At 42.3% G+C, this 24,687-nt stretch overlaps 1 protein-coding gene across 6 annotated transcripts in view; it reads left to right on the top strand.

The window, feature by feature from the left end:
- The window catches only part of tou (toutatis), a 75,629-nt gene that overhangs the window by 46,174 nt on the left and 4,768 nt on the right, over nucleotides 1-24,687 (top strand). The window contains exons 5-29 of one of the 6 annotated variants that reach the window (XM_066747869.1): nucleotides 7,374-7,601; nucleotides 7,733-7,918; nucleotides 8,138-8,297; nucleotides 8,812-8,829; nucleotides 8,917-9,169; nucleotides 9,459-9,717; nucleotides 9,855-10,231; nucleotides 10,468-10,770; nucleotides 10,892-11,166; nucleotides 11,263-11,344; nucleotides 13,930-14,577; nucleotides 17,606-17,671; nucleotides 17,831-17,875; nucleotides 18,566-18,619; nucleotides 19,475-19,673; nucleotides 19,755-19,874; nucleotides 19,965-20,538; nucleotides 20,646-20,961; nucleotides 21,047-21,770; nucleotides 21,832-22,092; nucleotides 22,179-22,677; nucleotides 22,763-23,108; nucleotides 24,033-24,154; nucleotides 24,236-24,377; nucleotides 24,474-24,604. In XM_066747869.1, the coding sequence (XP_066603966.1) occupies nucleotides 7,374-7,601; nucleotides 7,733-7,918; nucleotides 8,138-8,297; nucleotides 8,812-8,829; nucleotides 8,917-9,169; nucleotides 9,459-9,717; nucleotides 9,855-10,231; nucleotides 10,468-10,770; nucleotides 10,892-11,166; nucleotides 11,263-11,344; nucleotides 13,930-14,577; nucleotides 17,606-17,671; nucleotides 17,831-17,875; nucleotides 18,566-18,619; nucleotides 19,475-19,673; nucleotides 19,755-19,874; nucleotides 19,965-20,538; nucleotides 20,646-20,961; nucleotides 21,047-21,770; nucleotides 21,832-22,092; nucleotides 22,179-22,677; nucleotides 22,763-23,108; nucleotides 24,033-24,154; nucleotides 24,236-24,377; nucleotides 24,474-24,604 (6,388 nt within the window). Of the gene's footprint in view, nucleotides 1-7,373; nucleotides 7,602-7,732; nucleotides 7,919-8,137; nucleotides 8,298-8,811; nucleotides 8,830-8,916; nucleotides 9,170-9,458; nucleotides 9,718-9,854; nucleotides 10,232-10,455; nucleotides 10,771-10,891; nucleotides 11,167-11,262; nucleotides 11,345-13,929; nucleotides 14,578-17,605; nucleotides 17,672-17,830; nucleotides 17,876-18,565; nucleotides 18,620-19,474; nucleotides 19,674-19,754; nucleotides 19,875-19,964; nucleotides 20,539-20,645; nucleotides 20,962-21,046; nucleotides 21,771-21,831; nucleotides 22,093-22,178; nucleotides 22,678-22,762; nucleotides 23,109-24,032; nucleotides 24,155-24,235; nucleotides 24,378-24,473; nucleotides 24,605-24,687 lie in introns of all 6 variants that reach the window. The other 5 variants (XM_066747868.1, XM_066747870.1, XM_066747872.1 and 2 more) reach the window with 5 other exon arrangements.

The following is a 24,687-nucleotide window of genomic DNA, read 5'->3' as shown; positions in this document are numbered from 1 at the left end:
TCTATTCCGTTGATCGCGTTCATCCTTTCCGGCTGCGTTGCTCGACTCGCGTGCTGCTGCCGTCGCTGCTCTATAGCCGCCCAGGGCCGAGCTAGCGCAGCCAGAGAGCTATAGCCGGCTAGCCCACAGCGCGCTCGGAATCGCTTGGCTTGGATCCGTGGGGCTTTAGGGACGCAAGAACGCGAATACAACCGCCATCGCCACTCACCCTCCTGCGTGTTTCCCTCCGCACCCCACTCTTTGGCTCTCTCTCCGGCTTTCTACCTCACCTCCTCCTTGTTGCCCCCCCCCCCCCTATGTGTGTGCTCTCTCGCTCCCTCGGCTCTGTATATTTATTGATTGCCACCTCACCTCGCTCGCCTACCATGGCCTCGGTCTGCGGCAGTTTCCCCCTTCCCCTTCTGCTACATCCAAAACACCCCCTCCCCTCCTTCCTTCGCCCTCTATCCCTGTACGTTCTAAGTCCGGCCCGACCCTCCTCTCCTCTCTCCTCTTCCCTTCCCTCCCTTTCCTCCCCACAACACACCGAGGCACTTCCACTCGTATCCGCTCCTCTGCACAACCTTCCAACTACCAACTTCCACCGACCTGCTTCTTCCTCTTCTTCTTCTCCTTCGCCCCTTCCATTCTCCAACTTTTTCCTCTCCCCTTTTCCATATCCACCATCGGGCAACCCGCGACACTTTCTCATTTCACTCTACATCAACCCTCGCTCCTTTTATATTTTATCTCCTTCGAATACGTTCTGCCCTCTACCTTCTTATATAGGTAAAGGGAGGAGGAGGAGGAGGGAGAGGGGGGAGGGGGGTGTGTGTTTCTCTTCTCTCTCATCGGTGGAAACTGGCCGGTTGCAGACGCGTTTGCTCGCAAGCTCGATACGAGCTTCGATGCAGTTTTCGTTTGATGCTACCCTGGCCTTTCGTTTCGACTAGCCCGGAACGACGGTCGACGCTAGTCGAATTCTCCCCCCCTACTGCTTGAATTTTCATGCCCTGGTCGATCCCCCTGCCACTATGAAAATGTTCTCTTTCGCTCGGAGACGTTCGGATAGATTGGCTTTTAGCGAGCGTCCTGAAACGAGTAGAGACGAGTAAACAAACAAAATACACGTGTTAAACTTTCCGGAAGCAGACCGAGTCTCTATATATATGTAGTTGTAAATTTCAACAGCATTGATGCAATACATATACTTATTAGAGGAAATAATTGGCTGCTTCGAGGCATTGAACGAGGGTACGATGATGTAGGTTTTATGAAAAAGATTTTTTCCGTATATATATATATATATATATACGAGCTGATAATTATATGAAAAGAATGGATGGGGTCATCCGTCATTCTACTCGCTTCCCCTTTAGATTTCACGTGCTTCTTATTATTGTATCTCCAACGCTTTCGCCCTTTTATTCTTTCCCCCTTTGTTGCCTCTTGCATCGTACCCTCGTAACGCGCGAAAAATATTCTATATTATATATATGTACTTTACTGCCCCAGTTTAAAAACTCTGCGGCGCTTTAATTTTCTCGTAAATATTTCAAATCGTCGCAGGTGTTAATAATTAAACCCTTATGATATTAAGGTGTATATATACATATAGTATATATAGATGGAGGTGGAGGATCGAGGATATCGAGGATTTTTTTCCAGTAGAATATCACTTTGATGATTCGAAACTCGCGCGTGGCTGACACCAATGTTGAAAAAGCGGCTTCTTGCTCCTCTCCTCCTTCCCCTCCTCCAAAGAGTAGCCCTTTCTTTCTGGCTTTTAGCCCGTCTTACTTGTGTGAGTTGATAAATGAGGTTACCGTGCTTCGAATTTCTATATACATGGGCAAAGTGGCCGATAACGACGGGCAGGCACAGGCAGGCGCTTTCCAGTCTTCGCTATAGCTGCTTTTAGAGAAGCTTTGGCAGAGAACTCTCTACGAGCGAACAATGCTCACCTACATGAAAATACATGTGGCAAAAAAATGCGCGAATCCTATGGTTGCACCGCGTCTCTTGCACGTGTGCGCGCGAGAGATACCATTTCAGAAGTGATTCGCGATAAATAAAGGAAAGTATACGACTTGCTTTATTGACTTTGTTGATCCTCGATGGAGGAGAAAAAAAAGAGAATAGAAGGAACATAAGCACGTTGAACGATCTGGTAGAAGGTAAAAGTTTTTCAAACATCTGGAATGGCATTACAGCAGGCAGGATCGAATCGCAATCTTTCTTCTTATAAAATGAGCAGCTATTGAATTATGTAGCGAAGAGTCTCATATGCGCTTCTTTTAGCGGGATTCCAAGGTTGCTCGAAACGTGCAGGGTATAATTTACGAGGATAATCCTCGTATGTGTGAACCTGCTTGGCAAAAAGATCCAATTGAGGCGCATGAAAAAATATTAATTCAATGCACGCCATAAATCGCACAGTTTATCCTTTCAACGTCCCCTTATTTTATTTATTCACCTGCTGCACTGGTGCTCTCTATGAGAATCCCTGTTGATTCCTTTTTTATCGCGCGAAAATTAGTCTTATATTGTTTCCCGGAGAAAATGCCAACTTTTTTCTCTCATTCAACTTCGCTATTCGAATTTTATTGGAAAATCTTCTCGGGGAGCAATTGTCATTGGTGCGAGGTGAGAAAGATATTTACCGATGCGCCGTCCCGTGCGTTCTGACGTAATCATAGTGCTTTCACGCAAGTGGAATTACTGATGAAAAGTTTGCTTGCGCGTTCTTCGCTCGCATTCGTGGCATATTTCTCCTTTGAAAAAGAATTCCTCATGGTGCAGGCTAAAGGCTTATACATTAGTGCTGCAGCGTTGTTTCGTCGGTGAGCAGCGTTGCTCATTCCTCCTGTCAGCCTTGAGAAGAGCGCCGATCCAAACCAAAAGAAGCCATAGCGGTATACGGTTCTTCTCTCTTTCTCTCCAAGAGAGTCACTTGCAAAAAAATCTACGAAAAATCAAGACCAGTCCGTTTCTACAGCTACAGACTCTTACCTGAACTTACACCAAATATAACCGCGCTGTATATAATTACTATGTATAGTCGAGCAGATGCTAGCATTATACGTATAGGTATATATGTGCACCAAATTTGTATAATTTACACTCGGGCAATTATTCGGATGCGAATTTATTATTCTTAAGGAATTCATTTACCCTCCAATATTGCAGAAAATAGACGTTAAAATGGTCATTTTAACAAAACAATAAATACTTTATGTACCCAAGCGCTGAAATGGCAGATTTGTTATTTTAACGAGAAAATTGATCTTACCGTTTAAACGAAGAATCAAAAAATTGTAAAAGAAAATAGTATCAATTTATAAAAAAAATACGTGAAAGTTATTAACCATTTGGTTTAAAAGTTATAGTCTTTCAAAGAATGAAACTTTCATCCGAATGCAGAAGAAGGAGAGGTAGAGAGAGAGAGAGAGAGAGAGAGAGAGAATTCTTAATGTAAAGTTGGTATGAAAGGGGTACAGGTATAACTAAAAGTTTCCGCTAGAGAGTATAATAAACATAGATCTCCTCTCCGTTATAGTAAGAGTAAAAATTTTGATTGTTATTGTAACGAGAGAACTACCTTAAAGGGTTTGCGATCGATCCAGTGGTTTAAAGAATTTTAACGTTTATTAGGACGAGGAAGAGGGTTTGGGGGGGATTAATATCGCGCAGATTAGAAAGACGTAAAAATTGGAATGTTTGGCAAAACGATGGGAGAGTTAGTGTGTCCCACAAGTCTACTCGTCGCGTAAACGAAATTAAACCGATTTGAAAGATGGGTCAGTCATTTCTCTTCGTCAGAGTATACCGAGCGAGCGTTGCATGGCTAGCCCACACTCGACATTCCGATCCTCCGATCGACCAACCTCCAGGGGACGACGAGTTCGGATCCACGAAAAGTGGTTCCTGTCCAAACGAGATTCGAACGTAATAATAAAAAATAATCATGCCTCGCTCGCAATACTTACCTCAAACACACGCACGACCTTCCCACTTTATAATTCCTGCATATTACACCTTTCCATCCGACTAGCGAAAAATTATGATAATTTTTTCATTCCCAAACCTATCGGTAATTTCAATAGCAGCGAATACCAAGGAAGAAGATCTGCTCCATTTATATACCGACTGTACCTCTCGCGTTATTCAATACGACACATTTTAGCCATGCACACACAGCTAGTCTTACAATTGGGCCCTTCTCTAGCAGGATGTATTATTAAAGCAGTCCCCACTCGCGGAAACATTTCAAACGTATCGCGTTTCGTGAATTCCAGTCAGTCGTAAGCTATAAATTAACAATAATACGTACGATAAACGTTGGAGCTGGTTTTATTGCAAGCGCCATATATATTTTCCAACGCGAGCAACAAGAGAAAGGGGAAAAGTTGGAGGAAAAGCGATGGTCGCGCGAAAGTATGCAATTTGTAAAATGTCTTATTGAAATTGAAATGATTTTAGCTGCATCGCGATGTAGCTGCGATAAAAAGAGTGTCGGACGAAAGATTTGAATGTGCCAAAAGCCTCTTCCTCTTCTTCGTGCTTTCGGCATATTCACTTTAACGATGACGTTAATTAATGTTGTGACGTGGCTTTATATACGTGGCATTAACGAGTATAGTCGCTCGATTATATATTCCTCATCGGTGGATCGATGCTGTATTTTTGAAGGTTCGGCGTGCTTTTCGGCTATTCTCCCCCCCCCCCCCCCCCACCGATGATCCTACACATGGATAGCCTTTATTACACATGTTCATATATATTTAATTTTCTGGAGGTTGGATCACTAATTAACCGAGTGGAGTTAGAGAGTTTTACGAGCCATTAGCGTATGATTTAGTGGAGCACGTGCTTATTCTAAATCAGAGATATCGCGTCATTCTCTCGTATCTTTGCAGGATGATCTACGTCTCGAGTAAAAGCGGATATCTTTTCTCCGCTCGCTGCTGAGACGAAGAACATTCATGCAGATTCGTGTAAAACTTAGCGAGGAACGAGGAGCGAGGAGCACCCGTAGACTTGCCGAGATTCGCGCCATTCCAGCATTCGCCGTTGGTCCAAGTTATTTTCCTCTCGTCACGTTTCTGTCGTTGGCTTTGCCGGCTGAAGATAAAAAGCAAAGAATTCTAACCATGCAGCAACGCGACCAAAAATAGCTGCGAGAAATTACGTACCTTGCACGCCCCGTTCACCACTCCTCTCTCTCTCTCTCTCTCTCTCTCTCTCTCTCTCTCTCTCTCTCTCTAGCTCGCTCGCTCGCACGCACCAATTTTACTGCCCCGACAAATTGGAGAATTTTTCGTATTTTTACAATCCTCCCCTGAAACTCACTAATCTCCCCCTCAACGGTGCGACTCCGGTATATACGATTCGTCAGAGAAATTCCAATTCTTCGAGTGGAAATCTTTCGCTCGATTGGTCGATTAATTATTAATGAAATTAAAAACAAAAAAAGTTTCCCTTGTATTACCTCGTTTGCTCCTTTGTGGTGGTTATATTCCATCTTGATAATTTCTTTCATCGTATATATGGCGCCCAAAGCTCGCGTATTTTTTCAGGCTGCGTTCGTTGCGATCGCTGCAACTGTGCTGTGGAAAGAAGAAAGTATAATAATAAGGAGAGCTCTCGTAATTCTGAACTTCTCTCTCTCCCTCTTTCTCTCGTGCTTTCTCATCTTTTTTCCATCCATACATGTATTTCTCTCCGCTAACCTGGCTGGCCCATCCCTCTCTCCCTCCACCCACCCTTTTCTGTAGCATTCTCCCTCTCTCATCCCCCCTGGCTTTGCTCCAACCCCACTGGCCAGAGCAGCGATCGATTTAATAACACGGCCATTTTCCCAGCTCACGGACCGAACGCCTTCTCAACCATCGTTAAACCACTCCTATACATATGTATATATATATATATATATATTACAAGTCTGTATATATTACACAGATACACCCGCTCTCTTAACCCCGATTATTAAAAAATTTATGCTTAACCTGCCGATTCTACGCGCACTGTGTCAAGGTGAACGAACTGAAAAAATTATAACAGAATTCAGACTATTCGAAATTCGCGCACCAAACTGTGCAGGCGATCTCTCTAATTATAACTCGAATTCGGTCGTCGAGAAGAGGATGAATAAAGAAGAAGAGGGAGAAATTGAAATATATTTTGTCGTAATGTCGATTTTGATTGGGTTGGCGCAGAGTGTAGGAGGCGCGGGAGATTTCTGCAGGCTGGATTCGGTTTCCCGATAATTGCTGCTCTCCGAGGCTGTTTCGACTATTCTGAACGTCGCTAGTGTGAATAGGGAAAGCACTTATTATCCTCTCTCTCTCTCTCTTTATATATATACTATATATATGTATATACATCTGTCCCCTTTGGCGTCTCCTCTCCTATTCCTATAGGTATACGTCCCTCAACAATATACAATTCAGCGGGCCATCGATTAGCTACGAAAACAATGCGCCAATCGTTCCCATTATTCTCCTTTATTAAGTTGGTCAAACCGAAAAACAGGAAATTAACAGAATCGTTTGGTCTGTTTTTTGTCATCGTCGTCGCATAGACCCGCGGTTCGAGTTCTGCCCATCGATGTTCGCCATTGGAAGCTACACTGAATCCACACTCCACTTTCATCAGTGATGCCTAATCACTGATCGATATATATATATATATATATATATATATAACGTGACGCATAGGGCTCTGAAAATTATTTACAGCCCACCACTTTCCCCCATACGTGTGCCCTACTAAATTCACTCCCCTCGCTGGCTAACCAAGCAAAACTGTGGAGGGTCTCTGCCGGGTGCCATGCAGCCAACTGCAAACGCTCATTCTTCTCCTCCTTCCTCGATGACTCGTCAACGAAAAATCGAAGCGTCTCTCGCTCGTAGGCGTAAAACGGCATAAATCTTTGATAGAGCCGCCACGGAAAACTCAATAACGCGGCTCGATGACGCCACTGCGCGACTTTTACCTCCACCGTTGCTCGAAACATTACGTGGTAGCTCCGAACGAAGCAGCAAGCCAACCGAGGGTTCAACGACCGGTATAAATTAAAGCGGAGCTTGGACTTCAATGCCACGGCCTTGCTCAAGGCCGCACAACTCGTAGAAAATCAACGGTACATTTGCCTCGTATTTCCTAACAATATATACGCCTACGGCTTTACGCTTTTTTTCTTTTTTTTCCTTTTCCTTTTTTTTTTGCAAATCCACCAAATTATCGCGTAGCGCAAGATTTACGAGGGATAGAAAAACGGGAGTGATCCTATAGAGAGTTTTTGCGCGTCTCCCGTGGAAATTTGCCGAGTCGAAGGAGAGAAGTGGAATTTTATCGATATAAGTTATTTGAGCGAGTGTTTATTGTTACAGCTTATTGGCCACGTGGCGATAGCGGGGCATCGTCGTTGTTCGGCGGGATGCCGGGAGGCTACGGGCTCGGAGCCCACCATTTGCCATCGGCTTACGCCATCCTGGGACGCGGGGGTTCCGCGCCTGGTTTCGGGGGCCACACGCCTGCTTCGGCGCCCCCACCGCCGCCCTACTCGCACAGCAGCCTTGGCACCCTCAGCGTGGCCGCCAGCCAAGCTGCCAGCTTAGGTACGTATCGATGATGTTTTCCGAAACTTTCAACTCTCCCCCTCTCTCGTCGTTCCGCCATTTTTCTTTTACTCCTTATTATCAATCCAATCACGCGCGTTAATGCATGTACTGCGCTATGCGAATTGCAGGTATCAACCCAGCGAGTGCAGCATGGTGGACGATGGCATCTCATTTGGCGACGCAGGAATACCTGGCGAGGCTACAGGGAGCTGCAGGAATTCCCGGATTTCCTCCCGGGGCCGAGAGTCTTCTGCCTCCTTATCCTACGTCCTTACTTAATCCCCCCTCCCTCTCGTCCCACAAGTCCAGTAAGTGTAAGTGCCAGAACCTTTGAGTAACGGGTTCCTTTCGATCTCCACACGCGTTTCGCACCGTATTTGAGGGAGGAACGAACCATTATTCGAGGCTATATATATATATATATATATATGTACACACGTTTGTTCCTCCTTCATTTACGAGAAACGCACAAGTTATTGCAAAGCGAGGAAGAGAAATCAGTGTTTAATGGGAAATTGTGTGTAAAACCGCAGCTAAGTCAAGTAAGAGTCACAAAACACCGGCGAGTAGTAGTTCCACGACGCCAAGCATCACTAGCAGCAGTTTAGCAGTTTCGAGTCAAGCGCCAGTAACAACTTCGCATCATAATTCTTCGGCGACCATCACGCCAAACTCGCAAACAAATGTCGTCAGGTATGATCCTATATATCAAGGCGCAAACACGATCGAGCGCGAGAATGTCTAAGTGCGTATCGTGCCTGTGCGTGTACGTAGGGAAAAAATGTCCGGGGGATATGTGAAAAAATTTGCCGATAGATAGAGCTGACGGCATGCATATGCACCATTACACATTCTCAGTTTAATATCGCTGTGTTGCCAATGTACGCCCCCTGTGTCGATTTTCGCCTTCTTTTCTCCTCCCTCTCTCTCTCTCTCTCCGACTTTAAGATTGTGATAAAACAAAGAAAAAACAAGAGGTAAAATTCACTTCATTCCATTAAAATTTATTACCCGACATCAGCGTCGACTGCGATTTTTAATATTATTTTTTAAATATTACATTTTACACCCAAGTGTACTCTGCTCGTTTAATTTCCGGAACATCATGCTAAAGCTTCGGACAGACTATAGCTGCGAGAATTAATTTTTAAATAGAATTCAAGTGGTTTCATTAGATATTTCTCGTTTTTCACGCTCTCTAAAATAGTTCCGTGAAGGAAGGAGGGTAAGAAAATCTTTGCATTTTATTTCTTCTCATTTCGATGAGGATTATTGTTGGAGCGTATATCTAACGAAGCGATTGTTTATTCAGCGATCCAAGCAGCATATTGGGTGGGGTGCGGTTACCTCCGGATACGGAGATAATCAAATACACGTCGAGCATAGTTGGTCCGAAGGTTCCTGGTACAACAAACCGAGGCAGGAAGAAGACGATATCTCTAGATACGCCAAGTGTCAGCGTTCATCCGCCAGCGGTTCCCTCGCTGAGCGGCCACCAAACCAACACAACGTCATCCTCATCCTCCTCGTTAATGATGGAGCCCAGAAAATATAACCGTACGGGGGTACGTCGAGTATACAATATCCATTATCTCATTATCCAGCTTTAACGTGTATTATTATGAAACCTTGCCATATCGGATTTAAATTCAACGCCAACCATCGCCTAATAAGGCCTTTACTCTTTTACCTATTTACATATGTGCTCATGCGTATATAACAATGATCTTTGCAAAATAAGAAACAATTGAATGATTATTATTAGCTGTTGCGACTGACTTCGTTTCGCTCTGCAGTACTCGGTCGTGCATGATTTTGGTCGTTTGTTTAACGAAAACTATTATTTCATTTCAGACTGAATCGAACGACTACAGGGATTCGGTTGATCGGGTGGAGGTTATTAAATTACCCGCGTACTCGACGAATGGTTCGGTTCTGCAAGCTCCACCATCCTACACGACCAGCAACACCAATTGTTCCAACGACGCCGATGCACCTTTGAATTTATCACTGAAGCCTGCCACGAGTAGCAACAGCTCGCCGATTTCTGGTAGTCAACCGCTCAGTCAACTCAGTAATTTAAGCCAATCGTTGCTTGCCTCTGACAGGACCTGTGAGTGTCACGGAATTTCTTCCACTTGGAGAGAGCCTCTTGTCTCTCTCTCTCTCTCTCTCTCTCTCTCTCTCTCTCTAGACAAATAGAACATTAATAATAAACGCGTCGATGGTGGTGTTGCGTTGTATTTGCAGCAAGACGAAAACCAGGCCCTAAACCGAGAAGGGTACCTCAGCAGGTACCGGTGCCGGCATCACCTAGTCCTTCCTTAGCGCAGCTATTCGCAGCAGCGGATTCACCGCAGCGACCGAGCAGCGGAAGTGAGGAAAGCGAGAGCGCCAGTACTCACCATAAAGATGGTCGACCGAGAAATCTGGGTCGTGGCGTGTCGAAGCCTAAAAAGAACACTGTAGCTTCGCTGCTCGCGCAAAGCAGAGCTTTGGGCATTAAGCCTACTCCTACCTTAGATCCCAATCTACCGTTATCTCATCAAGTCTCCCTGCTCAGGTCTAACATCCTTGCAGCGCAATTACCTGGCTCCACTATTGGTCAAATCGATGACAAGAACCAGGTAAATTTTCAGCTCGAGTCTATATTTCTCTTATTTCCTAAATCCTTTTTCTTTCTCGCGTCTCTTCACCTTCGTATATGATTTTCTGCTGCCAGAGAAGATTAGTTTGTTTCATTATTATTGAATGTACCTGAAGAATCATGCGGATTACTCGGAAAGGAACTTCCTGCTTCGTGCTTGATTTGTTATTTATGATTTTGACTAAACATCTACTTGCTATATAGCGCTCTTTGCAGGAGAAGATGAAGAACAAATTGATGGAAGTATCCGGCGAGGAGAGCAACATGGATGTGACCAGCGAGAGCGGTAGCAACACCGATGTCGTCACGGATACCGATGACGACAATGCGGATGGTACACCCAGTGCGAAAAGAAGAAAGCTCAAGCCAAGCGACAGGGACCTTCAGGTTCCCTTGGAGCGTGGATGGAAGCGAGAGACTGTGATTAAAGGACTTGGGAAAACGGGAGTGATAAAGGGCGATGTTTCCTATTACAGTCCTTGCGGGAAGACCTTCAGGAGCAGTCCTGATCTGGTCAAGGTAATTTCTTCGATATTAATTCCTATATCCGATGGGGGAAAAAAGAGGAAGGAGAGAATCCTGCGCCAAAGTACCCGAGTACCGTATATAAACATCTGACAAATTATTGGTCATCGTACAGTTTTTGGAGCAACAAAATCCTGCCGAATTAACGACGGCCAATTTTTCCTTCTCCTCGCGTCCTCTGGTCGGGGAGTTTCTGCAGCCAACGATGGGTCTAGCGGAAGCTGAATTCGTGAGGCTCGGTGCACAGGAAGTCGCTAGGAGATTGGAAGAGCTCAGGGCTGCTGGCGGCTTTAGAGACGTAAGAGTAAATAATCAGTATGAGAGAGATAAGCTCGCCTATGCGAAGAAGTTGGCCAAGGAAGAAGCGCAGAGGCACAAGGAGCAAGCTAGGTAAATATTTTATTCTTCATAACTGTCGTTCTCTTTTTCCTTCGTTCGTTCCTTCGCTCCTCCCCGTATATTTCAACTTTATTCTCATCTCTGCAGGCTTATCAAGGAGCAAGAAAAATCGGAGCGACAAGAGGCGGTGAGAAGGGAACGCGAGATCAGAAATCAACAGCTTCTCGAGGTAAGTTTTTCCTTTTCGTTTCCTCTCAACTCTGTTCCACGTTTGTTTCAATATCTTGTTGTTTCATTCACAAAAACTGTTCTCTTACTCTATTTGGGATACCTGCGTTTGTTGTATTTTGTTCACCTCTCGTGCGTGTCGCATGCTCTATATGTGTGTGTGTGTATGTGTGTGCGCGTGCGTGTGCCGTATTCTTTATACCTACATGTTTCTATAGATAAATATCCACTGCTTTATTTATCTATACACGCACATGTATTTATAATTCTGTCATATATATATATATTATATATATTTGTATAGAAATATACTCTTTTATACTCGCATATATCCTTGGCCCCATGTTAACCAACAGCGTCCCAATGTCCTCGGACACTAGAATGCCAATCGAGCCACGATTACCACCCCCCCCCCCTCGCCATTTGCCAATTAACGATCGCTAGCGATAGTGACAGGAGAATCCAGCATGTCCTGGCCCTATAGTCCATTTTTAGTTTTGCTTTCCTTTGGTAAAGTTTTATTAGATCGGAGCGTTAGAACCCTGAGGAATAGTCATGTGTGCTGCATATTACGTTCTTTACCCTTTCCGCTATGCACTCGGTGAAAAAGTGACGCGATCGAGCACGAGTTCGATCGGGTTTTCTTCTCTTTCTTCGCTTTTCAAACAACCGAGATTAGCTCGAACAGAGTGAGAATACGCGAGACGCGCTACACTGACCTGGACCTTACAATAAATTCTTCTTATCGTCTTATCGATTGGTTCGCTGCCTTATCATGCAAATGTAATCAAATTTATGTATATATCTATTTAACGACGAAATCTTTCATCAACTTACATGTATTATGAGATTTGTGTCAGTGGCGTCGCTCTCCGTATTTCGGTACCACTAAAATTCAAACGCAACAATTTCCAAAGTATCCGCATCGAAATTTCTTGTGCTCGATACGTAGTTCATTCGATGCATACACCTAAATAATGCCTCTTTTGTACGTCAGATCCAAAATTCATACAATCGTGTCTCTCTTTCTCTCTCTCTCTCTCTCTCTCTCTCTCTCTCTCTCTCTCTCTCTGTCCTAGTATATTTTGTGCGTTTTTATCGCTCCTCTGGTTTATCGACAATGTACAAAAGAGATATTGTGCTTTTTATTTACATATATATATATATATATTTACATCTGGAACATTGATTTTCTCGAAGTGTGTCACGATGAATGTACTCCGATTATCCGAGTGTTATTAAAATCGCTCGAATAAACGAGCCGAAATCTATCGATGACTGGAAACAGTTCCAAGATCGGAGAACAGACAGTGACCAACTATACGAATAACACGAGAAACAATAGAAAATGAGTATTTATTTATTTTTATTAATTTAATCGTGAGAAAAGAATCGCTCTTTTATATTGTATATACATAATAGTACATATGATTTGCATAATTTTTTCCTTCTCTTTTGTTTTTATACAAAGCAGTACGAAAGAGAAATTTTAATAATCTCCTAGTATTTAATACCTGCTTCTTCCACATTGTTTTTGAGAGATTTCTTTTGCGCAATTATTGTTTTGCGCTATATACATAGATAACCCAAAACGTAGAAAGCTGAGATTTGGCCCATTTACGATAAAGCTTTCTAAGAATCCCTGGCAGAATCCTTTCTAGAAAACGGGTTACCACCACCTTTGGTCCTTGAAATCGCTATCACTCACTCATTCATTCGTTCATCGACATTCCCATACATTGATACACGCACCAACATCCACATGCACCGAACATCACTGCGTCTCCAACACGTACATACATATATATATATATATAGTCGAGGAGTGTGAAAGAAAGGAAAGAACGTCTCTCTCAGGCGAAACATTATAGTAATGTATAGATATGGTTGGATTGGAGGATCCGAAAGCGCGAGCTAGGGATGCCCAGATCACTGAACATAATCGATCCTAATCGACGCTGTTCTCTTCTCGTCACATATATGCTACTACAAATATAGATATACATATCTACAAAATATTATCCATTCCATTCAAAAACTCTCGCGGAACCAGGCTACCTTGCCAGAGAAACCCAGTCACCGTAATCCCACCTCGACCCCACCCCGCTCCCCCTCGCCAAAATTCCTCGATACCTCATATATACATACTATATATACATATACTATATAGCTTCGCGTAGTGTCGCACTTGTCGAAGTAAGTTGCCAGTATAATTGGAAATGCGGAGTAGGAGGAGAACAAGAAGAAGAGGAAGAAGAGAAGAAGATGAAGAAGAAGGAGGAGGAAAAAATGAGAAAAAGGTACCACTATACTGTATAGAGTCTCTAGAGGCTTTTTGCTTGTTTGTCGCGTGTATAGCCCCGAAGCTTCGCCTGTGATTAGAGAGGTCGAATCTTGTTTGGATTCGCATGAGAAAGGCAAGGTAGAAGTAATGAAGTATACTATATAATGATGTGAATAGAGTAATGGTAACTGATGAGTGAGTGAGGGGGGTGGGGGTGGGAAGGGGGGAGAGAGTAAGAGGAGAGACGATGAGACTGGTTGATTAACGCGATCGATTATGGGCATCCCCGAAACCAAACGCAGGGTCGAAAGCGGCTAGCGTTCACGATCAAGCAGAAGATGAAGATCATCCAAGAGATCGAGAGAGGGAAGAGTAAGAGCGACGTGGCGCGGGAGCTGGGCCTGGCGAGCAGCACAGTGGCGACCATTTGGAAGAACCGGGAGAGCATCGCGGAGAGCTGGAGGAATCGCGATATGATGCAGCAGCAGCACTCGGATCTGGAGGACGCGCCGAAGAAATCGTCGATTCAGCCGGTCTCGGGGGGACGCGGTACCTCCTCGCCCTGCGCCGCCGCGCTCCCGTCAGCCCCGATACCGAGCTGCACGAGCACGCTGACGCCGTCACCGGTGTCATCGGTGCCGCAGTCGCAGCCGCAGCCGCTGCCGCCGCCACCCCCGGCACAGGCCCCGCAGTCCGGTCCGAGCGCCCTGCCGCCCCCGATCACGGTTCCACCCTCCGTCGCATCTCTTCTCACCTCGCAAACCGTGTCTGCTGCTGCCGCCTCCATTGCCGCCGCCGCCGCTGCTGCTGCTGCTGCCGCTGCCGCCGCCGCAGCCGCCACCTCCTCCTCCTCCTCCTCACCGACCAGCGTCACGATCAACAACGCTCTCCACCTGGACAATTCCACTCACCAGGCACAGACCCAGACGCAAAGTCAGGAACTTCTGGAGGTAAGATGTCGTGTATGGCACCTTCAGCCCCTCCGCCCCTACCCCACCCCCAACCCCAGCCCTCATCTTCAAACTCCGACGCTCCAAAATTTCACATCTCTCTCTCTCTCTCTCTCTCTCTCTCTCTCTCTCTTGCTCTTGCTCTTGCTCTTTCTATTTTTTCTTTTACTCTCATTTCTATCCCCACTCCCATCATCGTCTCTCATTTAGCTTTGTACAACTACAAAACCCATACCTTTCGTGCTCTCGACCATCAACCGAATCAGCTTCATATAGACACCCAAAAATTTATGAAATTCCTCCTTCATATTCAACCATCGTTCCATTTGTATCCGTATATACGTTCAGTTTTCTCTATACTCCCTAATTCTGTCTGTGTAGCAGCACCCTTCCCTCCTCTCTCACAATCTCCATCCATAAATCCACAGCCATCTCTAAGGATTTCCCTAATCGACGTTGCGAGAGCAACGTCGAATTTTGGCTTCGGTAAAATTTTTGCTGCCTATAACGCCTCTCTCAAAGCCCGTGGAAAATCTCGTAAAACGTTTGTGGCTATTCGCGCGATGATCTTTGATATTGCGTTAATTATTATTATATATCCTAATCACACTATGTAGTTTCTCATCAACTTTTTTGGTTACTCCAACAACCCCGCCTGAACTCCACCCCATGCCCCTCTATGTACATGCTCCCTATGTATATTTTAGTCTCTGACCTTGAATTCTTTTTCTCTCATGCGAGATTTTCAAGCTCTTTAGTTTTGCATTTTACTCTATTTTTATTATTTTCTTTTCATTTTTGTCCTATCGCTTTTATGAGAATTCGGGAAGCCCAAGCTTTCTGTGTAGATGTGTAAAGGTAAGAGGAAACTTGTTATGAGTTTAAGAGGAATTGTGTCCGGAGGCTATGAAAATCTCACTAAAACCGCATAATTTTTAACGTTAGGACACTGCGTTCAGTAGAAAATTCTGCATTCTTCTATCGCTGTTAGACTTGTGTTAAAATTTATCTCGTACCATTAACACGGAGTATGGAGTTTGATGACTATCGAAAAAATTATTCCTATACCTATATATATATATTAATGCCGCATATATAACCGTAAACAATGTCGATAAATAACAAGACTGACTGATCTGTGATATTTCTTGTCCTCGAGATATCTATACTCTTTTGATTTACTGACGAAAATACACTGAATCGTTTTCCCATTGTACCGTGAACGTACCATGTGACAAAAATTATGAAATTACAAACGATTACTTCTTATTTTTCGATAAGAAGAGCATAGGTCTTTTCTCTTGACGTCTTTCCATTTTTTTCTTTCATTTTTAATATTAAGACTTGTGAAAAATTTAGATGAGTTTTAAAGGCACTTGATTAAGACTGACGATTTATTATAGGATATTTGAAAAGAAAGAGCGGCTATATTGCAATGCTATCCTGTGCCTTAGCTTCTCCTGTCACTATACATAATAACAGCTAGCTACACGATTATCCAGCATGCCTTACTTTTTTTTCGATTACCTGTATTGAGAGATATCAGTATATTATGCTATATATTTTAAATCAATAAGCTTCTCTCTCTTATATCGATAAAGCGTAAGGAGCATTCTCGCGTCTCCATGTTAGATCTCTGTGATGATCTCTATTTTTTATGAAATAATCGTCTTAAAAACTGTTACATTTACATTTGTTGCTGTCTCTCCATTATGTTACGTCCTACTTATAGGTAATAGTATATGAACAGTATTTTTATATATAGATATATATTTATATAAATTTGGTATATACATATATATTTATATATACGTATATATTTATAAGCTTAAGCGATCACTAATATATTATGTGCATACATAGGCGAGTATTGCTTGGCCCCATTGCATGTTCACTAAATTTTCACTTTACCTCTTCTTGTCGTTTTCGTTCTTTAAACTCTTCGTGTAAATCGGTGTTGGTTTTCCATATATTCATATACTCTTTCGCATTTCGTAGTGATTTTTCTTCTCTGTCTCATATAAGGAACATTCATTATTTCGTTCGTGTATAATCAGTATTGTCGAAGGGCCGTGAAGAGCTTTGATCGCTCTTTCCAAGACTCTCGTATTATACTATATACTTTGCTTGGCTGCAATTTCGAGATGAAAACATTTTATATATATATATATATATATATCTTTCTCTCTCTCTCTCTCTCTCTCGCTCTCTCTCTCTCGCTCTTTATCTCATTGGGGGGTTTTAACATCGCATGTATTTTCTCTATTCTCTATCGGTATATATTTCACAAGTTACTTTTCTATCAAACAAATTAAATGAGCTTAATGTATAATGTATATATATATATAGTATATATTTCAATCTCTACTATATAGTATTTACATATATATCTCACACTTTTCTTCACTGTTTATAGCTTCGTTGTTCTAATTGTTCCAAAAATATTAATTTTTTAAACATTATTATGATTGTGTCAAGAAAAAATTTTTTTGTTCCTCCAATTTTTTTTATCAGTTTTCATTAAGCTCGATAATCTGTATACCAGTCGTAGACAATTTTTCAGACGCTGCAGGAAAATTCAAGGAAGAAACCTCGATTGATTAGCAATCACAATTTTCTGTCACACAATCATTTCAAATCAATTTAATCATTTGTTGTTGTTTTTTTTAACGCTCTGTCACCCGAATTAACGAAGAATCAATTAAACAAATTGAATTTAGTGAACGAACTTTAAATGATTAAATAAGATACACTGTTACAAGTTTAGTAGGGTGCATTAATGATTTAACTTTAGACAGCTTTCGCGAAAAGTACAAATTAATAAGGTATGTAGGTATGTAATATAGAAAAGGGTAGAGTTGATTTTTGCACGCATTTTAATGGAATTTTTCGTAATAATGAGCAATTGGCAGAGTTAACTTGTACTTTTCGCAGAGGAACTTTATTGATAAAATGAGAGAAAGAACAAATTAATAATTTGACAATGCAAATTATGAATGTGAGTGACGTGTGTATGGCGTGTGCGCAGGCGCGGAAAAAACGGCAGGAAGAGGTGGAGAAACTCAGACTGGAAGAGCAACAACGAAAGCAACAGGTAATGTACAAGTCTATTTTGCATTAATTGAACAAACTTTTTACGCGTGTATATCTCTCCCATACACGATCTTTTTATCAACTTTATCGCTAGCACACGAATGCATTCTTCAAGCTGAAAATTATTATGTAATTAAGATGGAAAATTTCTCTTTTACAGGAGAGAGAATTAAAGAGACAGCAAGCGGTAATGCTAAAAGAACAGGTGAGTCTATCAAATTCAAGGAATAATCCACTATACTTATCAAGTGGTAGTTAGATCGGACTGTGTGTGAATCGCGTGGTAGATATAATTCTTAGAACATTTTCTCATTTTCATTAATTAATGCAATTAATGCAATATCTTTGCTGGGGCTAATCGAACTTGCTGACAATATTAATATAAACGAATTTCTCGAAACTCGCGCATTCTTTCATTTTAATATACCATGGTACTGTCGTTTCTTTTTTTTTTTACCATTCCGGGTGATTGCCTTTCATGTGCGACTGTTCGTATGATTTTTTTTTATCATTTCATACATTTATAAGAAAAGAGAAGAAGAGAACAATGAATCTCATATAGATTTCTAGTACGATTATTATTATTTAACTTTGTGTTATGCCTTATATTATACGATATATACTTTGATATGTTTTGAGTGACTTTATTGGTTCTCGTAGTAAGTAGCAATTTTTTTTTATATATTTTTGCCTATAAGTTGAGAATTCTATTTTTCCATACTTTGTATTTTTATTTTATTTTATTTTTTTTTGTTTTTCATTAAACTTTTTCCTTCCGGTTTTTTCGAGCCGGTTTAATTCGATAAAAGTATGAACGCACAAAAGAAAGGGACGAAAGTTAGTTTTTACGAGTAGTTTGAGCACTGGTGGACTGTGGATGTGTTTTGTGCCGCAGATGTACATGCAGGAGCTCACCAAGCAGCGCGAGATGCTCTACACCGTCGAGCTGGTATGTCTCTCTCATACCTAAATTCAATTAAAACTAACTCGAGATATGGCCAACGATCACAACTACGTCTTTTTAGTTTCGTTTCTTTTTCTTTTTACAATATTATCCACAAGTCCATAATCCTCCTGGATTTTTAGTTTTGTGTGTATGTGTGTGTGTTTTTTTTTACATTACTTCCAACTTAAAACCCATCAGTGCATTAAAAACCAATACAAATTTGTCGCAACATCAATTTGATCCGAGATTCCAGTTTCCACCAACATATACACGTGCACGCTAATATAAAAGAAGAAGAAGAAGAGAATTAACGATGAGCGCAATTACCGTGATCCGCATTTTTCCCGAGATATCGATTTTTGTTTTTAGCAAGAAAAGAGAAATCTCGCGAGCTAAGCGCAATGATGCACACCGGTTCGTTTTCCTATAATTTTGTATTGGTATGGTAATTGCCGTGATACGTGAAAGTATTTGGGACGGTTGTAGAGTTTGTCGTTGTCCGTGTATTCAAATCTTTGCTTTGAGATCCGAAGATCCGTAGAAAAGCGCGAAGACGAAAAAATATATTTTCTTCTCTTTCCCTCCCATTCTACCCTCCTCCCCTATCTCTCTCTCTCTCTATCCTCTAAACTTCTTGTGTAGTTTGTGCGTGACTCTGATATCTTACTCGAGACAAGGTGCATCGAAACATATCGTTTTGACAATACAATCGAATCTTCGCAACTGAGTAGAATGCCATTCTCATTCTTCGCATCTCTTATATATTACTTGTATCACGCTGTCATTGTCAATTAACACTATGGTAACGTGGGTTACGCGTATTCTTTTCTTCTTACGCTCTTCTCGACATTAATTTAGGAGAGAGAAAGACGAAGACAACACATGGCCCTGGTGAGGGCACTGGAGAATCGGCGCAAAATGGAGGAGCGAGAGAAGAAACGATTGGAGGCAAGAGCCGAGAGAATAGCAACGAAGGAGAAACGAGCGGAGCAACGAAAAATGGAAATGGAATTGGTCGAACAAATAAGAAAGCCCGTCGAAGATATGGAATTGACAGGTAGACTCGGTCCTCTATTCGCTTTGCGCAATATCTTTTTGCCTTTGAACACATTTTTCTTACATTCCTTATGATTTTCAGATCACAGACCACTGCCGGATATTAAAAGACTACCTGGCTTGAAGCTTCCCGGTCAGGCTTTTGCAGATATTGTTATGGTGTTCGAGTTTTTGCATAATTTTGGCGAAACATTGGGCTTCGGTGAGTGCATAATAGATTTTTGGGGATTTTCCTTAAAATTCGTCAGAAGAGAGACAGGCCGGCATCGTAACACTCGAATTAACATTGCAGACATGGAATCATTGCCGAGCCTGAAGAGTTTGCAACTAGCTCTGCTGAACGACGAAGAGGCGGAGGAAGAGATGCTCTCTGTAATGACGCATTTGCTAGTGTGCGCAATCGAGGATCCAGGAATACCCCAGCCCGCGAGACACACCACTGGCTTGGGTCAGAGTCTGAGGCAAGCTGACATCACACACGCCAATATCAGCGAGGTCCTGCGAATTTATTTGTACGCCAATGCAACGGGCGAGATCAAGGCACTCACGGGTGTCTGCCTGGAGCGTGAGAGGGACAAGAGATTCGCGGATCACCATCAGAACGGAGGTGACAATGCCTCCACGTGTTCCGGAAAGAACGCCCAGTTCTACGAGCATCTGCACAACAACGAAACATGGAAGATGTCCGAGCGACTCAGGGACAAACCGTTCCTGGCCCTCAACCCGACGCACAAGGCGCAAATGCTAGCGTTCCTTTGCAACGAATTATTGCAAAACAAGGCTGTGATCAAACAAATCGAGGGTAGCCTCGAAACCGTCGCTCAACTTAGGAAGGAGAGATTTGTTTTGGATACCAAAATCAGAAAGTAGGTTTTATCTGAAATTTTCTCGCTACAAAGTATCTCTCTTTTTAATTTTAATCTTATCACGTATCACTCACCTCTCTCACACTGTTACGCATCGTCATTTGTAGACTCAGGCAATTGCACAGCCGAAAGGTTAGAATGGAAGCTGTCGGCGTTATCGTGAACAAAACCGGGGACACGATCATCATAGAAAAGAAGGAAGGAGAGGAAGAAAATACGACGAATACTACTAATGCGACGAATGCAAATGCTACCACGGATGCTGCTCCAACTCCAACTCCAACTCCAACCCCAACCCCAACCCCAACTCCAACTCCTACTCCTACTCCTACCCCTACTCCAACTCCGGAAGAGAATCTTCATCACGACGATGAAGTCGAAGATATGTCTGAGAATGAAAGCGAGGGCACTCAGCCGGAAGAGGTAAGCATTTTTTTGCTTTTAGTAGGTTCAGCACACACTGCTTTTAGAATTATTTAATGTGTATTTTTCTTCCATTTTATTTTAGGAAGAGGATAAAAACTTATCGGGGGAAGAACTGGGCAAGAAACTGGATAAACTGCTGAAGCAATCGGAAGAACAGTTACAAAAATTAAATAGCTCCTCGAAACAGCTAAGAGCTCATATTTTTGGTCAGGATCGATACTGGCGGAGATATTGGGAATTAGCTAATGCGGGTGGTATTTTTGTCGAGGCTATGGAAAGTGCCGAGCCTGAAATACTAGATCTCCAAGCGCAACTTGATGAGAAATACAAAAACATGGAAGAGAAAAAGGCTGAGGACAAATCCGAAGTATCTAATCGAGAAAATGGCGAGGACACGACGGACGACGTCAAGAATGAAAAGAAGCACGATTCTAGTGAGCCCGAGGAGAATGGAAACGAAAAAGTGAAATCTGAGAAAGAGGAGGTCAACTGCAAGAAAGAATCGGTACAAAACTGTGTTACTGATAAAACTGGCAACATCAAAGAAGAGAAGAATAACGATGTCGACAGTATAATGACTGATGCAAAGACAAACGTCACATCCGAAGAAATTAAACAGGAAACAGAAGTTATGGAAGTTGATGAGATTAAGGAGCCGAAGAAGGGGAAAGATGAAATTGTAGAGGTGAAGCCAGCTGTAAAAATTATGGAGGACAAAATTGTTGAAGCAATATCTAACGGAGACAAGTTTAATCACGTGAATAGTCTGCATAATGGAAAAGATATAAACGGTATAAATGTTTCCTGTGAGTTTCAACATCTTTTTCTTCACTTTACTGACAAATTATAACTCGTGTTTAATTACAGGTAGCAACGCAGAACCCAACTGGTTTTCCATATTACCGCGCGAAACTTGCGACACTCCTGGTCCAAGTACTAAGCAAATTTTCGGCATTGCCGAGCCTACAGAGCTTAGAATACCTGTGTTCCCTCCACCCGCTAGTCCTGGTTATGAAAGATGCGATAGTCCTGCCCCACTGATCTTAACGCAAGACGAAGCTACTCAGCTGGAATACTTAAAAGTACACGGACTGCCTCCCCCTGGAGAGGCTAAACCCGTAGCAGAAGGTATATTTTGTAGTGCATGAAGAAAGCTGGAATACCTAAATGCTTATCCACCAGTAATTTCAATAATGCTAATGTTACATTTTTAGAGTTGAGATACGGCTGGTGGAGGATAACCGACGTGGATACCTTCCAAGAATTACTGGAGCATCTTCATTCGCGAGGCGTTCGTGAAAAAGAATTAAAACGTACCACTTGGGCCACGATGGAGTCTTTTCTTGCTGTAACGGGAAAGATCAATGTCGATCCTGGAAATCTGGCAGCGACTGATCTGCAAACTGGTAACGAAGACTCGGACGCACCGATTCCAAAACCGGATGATCCATCTGTCTGGAGTGAACAAGTGGCGCTTCGAGTAGACGCACAGTTGTTGGAACAAGTCGAGGCCCTGGAAGATAAAGTAGCCAATGCTAGCATGCAGGTTAAAGGCTGGAAGTTGCCTCCCCGAGCTGGAACCGAAGAGGCTGACGAGATTGAAAAGTTGAACGAAATGGAAAAGATTAGTGCAGTCGAGCAAGCCCGACAGAGGTTACTTTCGTTGGAAGCCGCCATAGAAAGGAGATACCTGAAACCACCACTGGGAGTTTGGTAAGAAACAAAAAAGATGGTAGCATAGATGTTGCATTCTTCTCTTACTATTACAAAATAAACAAAAAATGTTAAAATTTCATAGCACTGGTGATCCAAACTTAACGGCACTTAAGGCAGAACAAGCAGCAGCTGCAAACGCAAATTCCAATAATTCTGAACAGAATAATCAGGCACCTGCACCACCGGAAGAGACAACACCGAGAGGATTGAACAATTGGCGAGAAGCAACAGCACGTGCACATACATCCGCACAGCTCGCCATGGCGCTTTATATGCTTGAAGCCAGCATCGCTTGGGACAAGAGCATCATGAAGGCTGTGAGTCTAACACCAGCTAGAAACGCGGTCTGCGTGAAACTGCGAAACCGCTGCGTCTCACTCAAAGCTACCACTCAATACAATCAGCTATTGACTACTTCTCAGGCCTCTGTGGGTATTCGCACTAACTTACTAACCAACCTTTACCTTCTCTTCCATCCAGATCCACGTTACACTCTCCTCTACCCGATGGCTCACCAAAAATCTCTTCAGATTGCGACATAAATGACGTACACACGTATATTTACCTTTATAGTTTATGCGATTCCTGGCTCTTTCCAAAGGCACATTTTCTCAAAAGCAACTTTGCAAATTTTCACCTGTATTGCTCGACTTACAATCTTGATCATGACGCTGACTGAATTTAATATCCCTTTATATCGAATAGCCTCTCCTTAATCCTCTGTAACAGACGTATTTTAAATCCCTAAATTTAACGAAAATAAGACCCACGAATTTGATCGTGGTTCGAGTCATGAAAGCTGTAAAAGATTGTATTCAAGAGGAAAAAGAACGTACGTTTTATGGTGGTCAGAGTTTAACGTAACGGTAGCATGTAAAGCTTTTGCTACTTATAATTGATTTAAAATTACTCTACTGTTTTATTCGCTTATGTTAATTTATACACTAATTATAGTTGCTGTAAATCCCTATTAGGTTACCGGTTCCCCTTTCTTTTTTCTAAAGCCTCTATGTTCAATGATAAAGTGTTAGATTTTAACCGAAAAGAATGCTCTGCTTGTTGTCATGCTTGCTTAAAAACTGGCAAAAATAATGTGATTAACTTGAAAGAAAACCTATTACCTGCTTCTTACATAACGAATGCATTTAAAGTAAAATAAAATCATAGTTTCTTGCCTAAATAACTTTATTTTTATTACGTTATTGATTAATGATAATCGAATGTAATCAAAAAGTTTTATAGACGCTGGACGAGTTACCTTTAAATTTTCACGTCAAGTTGAAATGTAGTGGTCGCTCATCTTGTGTCTTGAGCACTTTTTCATTCCTTTGACAAATATTGTTTTGTTACAGAATTGTCAGTTTTGTCACAGCGGTGATAACGAAGATAAACTTTTGCTTTGCGATGGCTGTGACCGCGGCTACCATACTTATTGCTTCCGTCCAAAAATGGAAAACATTCCTGACGGTGACTGGTACGTTATTATTAAATACAGCATATTATGTATATCTCGAAAATTTCAGTTTGAATAATGGCGTTTGTTTTGTTGCTGCAGGTACTGTCACGAATGTATGAATAAGGCAACAGGGGAACGTAATTGTTTAGTATGTGGAAAAAGAGTTGGAAAAAATTTGGTTCTTTGCGAGCTATGTCCGAGGGCTTATCACACCGACTGTCATAATCCTGTTATGCCAAAAGTGAGCCAAACATCTTGTATAATTTTGTATTCTTATGTTGAGTATATGAAGAGGAGAACGGGGAATAGTGTATGGTTGATAAACCTTCGTTTACAGATGCCGAGGGGAAAATGGTATTGCTCAAATTGCCACAGTAAACAGCCAAAGAAGAGAAATAGTAGTCGAAGGAGTCATACCAAAGGAGGAGGCACCAGAGAAAGTGAAAGTTCTGATCATCCACCAGCTAGGTGATTACGTTAACAAACAAACAAACCATTGTCGACTCGTTGGCTTAACAACGTTTAATATGAAGTACATTAAAAAAAAACCT

This window comes from Prorops nasuta, unplaced genomic scaffold (assembly GCF_024137725.1).
Source record: "Prorops nasuta isolate Cenicafe-Biocafe unplaced genomic scaffold, Cenicafe_Pnas_1.2 PNAS00003, whole genome shotgun sequence".
Classification (NCBI taxonomy): domain Eukaryota; kingdom Metazoa; phylum Arthropoda; class Insecta; order Hymenoptera; family Bethylidae; genus Prorops; species Prorops nasuta.
Note: the sequence above shows the minus strand (reverse complement) of the source record. Positions and strands in the feature narration are given on the sequence as shown.